The sequence below is a fragment of the Silene latifolia genome, chromosome 2 (assembly GCF_048544455.1).
Source record: "Silene latifolia isolate original U9 population chromosome 2, ASM4854445v1, whole genome shotgun sequence".
Classification (NCBI taxonomy): Eukaryota; Viridiplantae; Streptophyta; class Magnoliopsida; order Caryophyllales; family Caryophyllaceae; genus Silene; species Silene latifolia.
In genome coordinates this window covers 170,142,275-170,148,302 of record NC_133527.1, presented here as the reverse complement: position 1 = coordinate 170,148,302, position 6,028 = coordinate 170,142,275, and the positions used below count along the sequence as shown (strand labels likewise).

Sequence of the window (6,028 nt, the reverse complement as noted above, 5' to 3'; positions counted from 1 at the left end):
GAGCATTCCGAAATTAAAAACGCAAAGTAAAATCAGAACGGTGGAAATAGTGTGTTCCCCCCTCCCTGGCACGCACTTAAATTATAACTTATCCGACCCCTGTATATTTTCGCCGACCTTAAACTCAAATTCTGATTCCGCTACTATCCATATTATACTATGGCAATCTCGCATAGAGTACTCCGTATTTCGTGAGAGACAACTACTCCGGAGTACAATATACGGTGCAACATACAGTAATTGGTTTAAAAAAAGCAGGTTTTTTTTATTTTGTATTAAAAGGGTAGAAAATTTAAAATCACACTGCCCTATGCAGTACGAGTGTTGGTGTGCTCTTCTCTCTTTTTACTCTCTTTACTCAGCTCTAAACAAGGCAAGTGTGCAGTCAGAACAAAGTTTTATCTTCATCTCTTCTCTTTCTCTTTGATCATCAAAAGTATCACCCAGCCCTCCTTCTCTTCCTCTTCCTCTTCCTCCTCTCTTTTTCACCACACACTCAAAACATGTAAACAACCATACATACTTGTTCTACTACTACAAAAATGGGGTGTTGTGTTTCAAGAATAGACAGACAAGAAATGGTCTCTAGATGTAAAGCTCGTAAAAAATATATCAAGCACTTAGTTTTAGCTCGTCAATCTCTTTCCGTTTCACATTCTTTTTACTTGCGCTCTCTCCGTGCTACCGGCGCCTCTCTTCTCCATTTCGCTACCGGCGAATCCTCTCTCCACCACCATCACCACCTCAACCACCGTCCTTTACCTCCGCCTCTGCCGATGTCTCCGTCTCCACCACTACCTCCGACACCACCCCCGCCACCGTCGATAAGTCCTAGTACCGACACCTGGACAACCACCACGGCATCGACAACCACCAATGCGACACCACTTCCTCCACCTCCACCACCTCCCCCGCCGCCGTGTGCGTCGTCGTCGGTGGGTTCGACATGGGATTTCTGGGATCCGTTTGCCGCGGAGAGGGAAGGGAGGGATGCGACGACGGAGGAAGAGTGGGAGGAAGCGACGACGGAAGTGACGGAGGTTAGAGTAGCGGCGAATGTAGGTGCGGCGGCGTCTGTGGTGAGTGGTTATTCGAAAGAGGAGAGTGAAATGGCGGTGGTGGTTTCAAGACAAGGGAAGGAGTTAGTGGAAATTATCAAAGAGTTGGATCATTATTTTTTAACTGCTGCTGATGCTGCTGCTTTTGTTTCGGGTGTTTTGGAAGTTCCGTCTTTTGTTAATCATCACCATCGTCACCTCTCTTCTTCAGGTACTTTAATTTAATATTCCTGTCTTAATTTTAGTTCGGTTTATTTTGATCAATGCTATTGACTTCCGGTTTAGTTTAGTTCAGTTTAATTCAATATCGAGTAGTAAATATGATTTTTAATTTTTGTGTTTTTTTTTTTAAATGTAGGTAACAATGGGAGGAGTATGAATTGGAGTCCAATGTTATGGGGAGGAGGTGGGAAGTTGGGTGGATTAGGGTTAGGGAAATTAGGAGAGGAATGTGGGATGGTGGTTGGAAGAATGGGGATGATTAATGGTAATGGAGGTGTTAATAATGTCATTAATGGTACTAATAATAATACTAATAATAATGGTGGTAGTCATTGTGCTACATTAGAGAGGCTTTATGCTTGGGAAAAGAAACTCTTCCATGAGGTCAAGGTATGTTTATTTCTAGTCAACTTAATTTATTACTATGCATGTCTAACCATCCAATTGTTTGTCGTGGAAGCTATATTTGGGTTCTAATTATGCACTGTATCACACTAATGTGACCTGAAATTCGACTCAATTTGTGAAGTGGGGTCTATATTAGAAGGGCATGGGAGAGAGTGGTACCGAATTTTGATATCTGTTGGTGCCCTATTATTGTATGTTTGCTAATTGTATAAATTTTGTAACATCGTGCCACGGGTCAAGTATCAACGGATAGGCATAATTCTCACTAGAAGTCTTAGGTACTGTTTGGTTGATCCAGGAAATAGAATTACATAGGGAAATCTTAGTCGTGGGAATCGATTTACTATAAACAATTCAACTGAATTTATCGAAGGTATTTGTTTGTCAATGTAGGAATTCAATTCCATGAGCACACCCATTACCGAAGGGGGTAGTGAAGCTAATCCCCCGATTATATAGTCATTAGGAATTCCTTGGACACCCGCCATATGCAATAACACCGACACCGGAGGAAAGAGTTAGATAATGTTATTGTTGTTAGTTTGTTACATTTGTAATCACGTCTTTTATTTTATTTTGAAATGATAATAGTAATCATATTATGGTAACTTCAATTTTATCAATGTTACTTAAATACACTATTTTGAGTATGGTGACTTTGGTGAGGTATGATATATCTGATAATTATGGTAAAATAAATGGAGCAGAATGCAGAGAAATTAAGGATGGAGCATGAGAAAAGAGTGGAGCAGCTGAGGAGACTAGAGGTAAAGAGGGCAGATTACATGAAAACAGAGAAAACTAAGAAAGAGGTGGAAAAGTTGGAGTCATTATTAGAAGTTGCTTCTCAAGCCATCCAAACTACCTCGGATGAGATCATCAGATTAAGGGAGTCTGATCTCTACCCTCAACTCCTTGATCTTATTAAAGGGTATGCATCTTTTCTCCTTAACCCATCTCTCTTGACCAGTTTATAGTAATTGCTCACGACAAAAACTCATACTCTGGTAAGATAGTTGTATCTTGTATGCGTACAATGAGTCTCTTTGTGTTGCTAACACTGCAATTGGCAGGAGGCAATGAGGTACTAGGGTAATGTCGTTGACTTGAGAATAATTATATAGTTGGTTAATTATTTGATTTTACGTAAATAATGATTCGGCACAAGACTAATTGGTTGTCTAATTAACAAGACTAATAATGTTAAATAATGTTGGGGAATAAGTGTTTGCTAGTTTGGTGTGGAATATATGGATCACGTGTCTTGGACACTTAGTGTAGAGCCATTGCTGCATAGACATTATTGTCATTCACGTGCACCCTGCCCTTTTTGTATCTCTAGTGCTAGGGAGCAACTGAGCAAGCCTTCCAAGTGTTACAACGGATCAACAGTTACCATTGGCTTAACGCTTTTAGCTCCAACAACCCTCTTTATACTTTTTATTACACATACATAATCAATTGTTAGGCAAGTGGTTAATACTTAATTCCATACCCCACCGTTTCACAATTATGGACTACTTTTCAAAATACGAGATTGGTATGATTTTAGTCAGTCAATACTTTAAATTTTGAACTTTTTCCGAGTTTCGCTTATGACATTTCTTGATTGCCCGTGCTGAATTTTTTGTCCCTTTAACTATAAATCCTGGCTCCGTCGCTGCTTTGAAAGTTCTTCGGTAAGATTAGAATATACTCCTAAGCAATATTGTGAGATGGTGGAGTCGTTTTGACTCATGAAAGTACTTTAACATTGTGTAACTAGCAAGTTAAAAGATTTGTTGTAGATGACCGGTTGGCTTGGTCGGACCAAACTCTTGTTACCAAGACTTAGCAAATTCCGTACTTCAATACTTATGTTGTGTGATTCTAAAGTTTGGGGTCCAATGCAAAGGCAACTTGATGGTACCAAAATTTTAGATGCACAATGTAGATTATAGGTCCTACATAATAAAGACAGAATTTATTATGCATATGAGATGGCGGTAATAAAACGCGAGTCTGGACCACCCGGTAACCCCATCTCATACTCGGTACTTTTTATTTTTTTTACTTAAAATTCATTACAACAAGCGGTCAACTATGTGGAAATATTGGAGGTCAGCAAAAGGATATGGTATGATTACAACGGTTGGTACAAACAGATTCCACCTTGCAAAAAGATCTCCATTCTGCATTTTTAACTGCCTTTGATTTTACTTTCATTATTGACTTTTAACTTGTTCAAAACTTGTTTGAATATCTAGTTGAAGTCATCTGCTTTTGTCATATTAGGATATACAAGTACTGAATTGTAATATGGATCAGGCCGTAAAAGTTCCGAAGTATTTTAAAGATGACCGTTCTAATGATCCACTACTGGTCGAAAGGGACAAGTGCTAAAAGTACAATAATGTGTGATGTATGCTTCTGTATGTTGGTGGAATCTCCATAAATTTGATGCACTGGTTGGACCATTACCTTTAGCCGGTAACATGAAACCTTTCCATATGATAGCCGTGTACTCAGCTCGTGTCCGACACCCACTCCCGTTTGACAGTTAAATTAAGTTTAAGTTACATAGGTGCATATGCCGATATGCGTTTATAAGACTAAGAAGGATATAAGGTGTGTGTATATATGTACCTTTTTTACTTGCTAATTCGTACTGTTTGTACACGACTTGTAGATTTATGTGCATGTGGAGGAGCATGTATGAGTGTCATCAAGTGCAGATGCACATAGTTGATCAGCTCAAGCTCCTCAACCCCATCCCATCCAACGAACCCACATCGGAGATACACCGTCAATCTACATTGCAACTTGAGGCAGAACTCCAACAATGGCATCAGTCGTTCACCAACCTAGTAAAGGCTCAACGCGACTACATACATTCCTTAACTGGGTGGCTCCGTCTTAGCCTCTTTCAGTTCAATAAAAATCCGCTTATGAGATCGATCCAAGATTCCTCAATCTACTCGCTTTGTGAACTTTGGCAAGTACAAATTGATCATGTCCCCGACAAAGTAGCCTCCGAGGGGATCAAGAGCTTATTAACGGTAGTTCATGCCATTGTAGTCCAACAGGCGGAGGAACATAAGCAGAAGAAAAGGTCAGAGAATGCCAACAGGGACCTCGAGAAGAGAGCCGCCCAACTCAGGTCCCTTGAAGGGAAGTACGGCCCGTATTCCTTGCCTGAGATGTCTGGTACTAGAAATGGCAAGGACCCGGTTGGGGACAAACGTGCTAAAGTTGACATGTTGAAGAATAAAGCGGAAGAAGAGAAGGCAAAGCATGAGAAAGCCGTGGGGGTGACTCGGGCGATGACCCTGAACAACATCCAAATGGGTCTTCCGCATGTTTTTCAGGCTATTACTGGATTCTCAAGTGTGTGCACTCAAAGTTTCGAGAAAGTTTACAACGAGGTGAAAGTTATAGAGCAGGACACTGATGTGAAGAGGTTAATGGCCTGAAAGCAGAAATGAAGTGTTTTAACAAGTAGAGGAGATTAAGGTTAGATTAGGTTGGTTGGTTGTTTTGTATATAGTTTTGCTCACGGCGTAGTTCTTATGTGTAGACACAAACGGCAGCCTTTGAGGAACGGGGTGATTTGGATAATGTTGTTTAGTCCTTGACGAAATCATATAAAGAGAACTAACTAAGCCCATCTTACCGTTGGTTGACGGATTAAGCAGCTTCAGATTATCTGATGTTAGCTGCATGTTAAGGAGATTTAACTGTTTGCATTTAGATGGTTAATTTGATTAATCAGGTTTCAGCGAGAGAATTTACGTGTCCTGAGCCCGAATCCTACACTTTTATCATTTTATTCCAGCCTGTTGAGTTTATGGATTCAAGTACCTAAGAGGGGAGGGGGTGAATTAGGTACTATTTAAAATTTATAACTTCAACTTTATTGAATTAAAGTGAGTTACGAGGACAAAAGAGATGAGAATATACTTTGAATAATATAGAAAGATTGAACAAGTATCACGATGAATGTTTCTTTGAAGTATGAAAGAATAATCGTTTGATCAGTATCTATTTGTCTCGGTTTGTGGAATACGATCATTGCAGACCAAATGTGACAAATATGATGATTTAATTACTTCTAAGGTCAAGCAAAGCAAGACAAACAAACAAAGTAAATTGCAGCGGAAATAATGTAAAACAAATGAACACGAGATTTTTGAATTGGTTCGGCAAATACTCAAGTGCCTACGTCCAATCTACCTTTTTATTGCTTCCTTTAGTGATCTACTCCGACAACTAAAAGACCCTTACAATAAAAGACACCAACCTACTCCGGTTGTAAAGCTAGTACAAGAACTACTCCGTTCTTATGACAAGCTAACTCGCAA

General features: G+C 39.7%; 1 protein-coding gene across 1 annotated transcript; it reads left to right on the top strand.

The window, feature by feature from the left end:
* The first annotated feature begins 305 nt into the window (after window positions 1-305).
* On the top strand, window positions 306-5,454 carry LOC141643343 (protein ALTERED PHOSPHATE STARVATION RESPONSE 1-like). Its single transcript, XM_074452473.1, has 4 exons — window positions 306-1,269; window positions 1,417-1,670; window positions 2,396-2,619; window positions 4,357-5,454. Exons 1-4 carry the CDS (start codon window positions 543-545, stop codon window positions 5,138-5,140), a joined length of 1,989 nt encoding a protein of 662 aa, XP_074308574.1. The 5' UTR covers window positions 306-542; the 3' UTR covers window positions 5,141-5,454.
* Window positions 5,455-6,028: the final 574 nt, after the last annotated feature.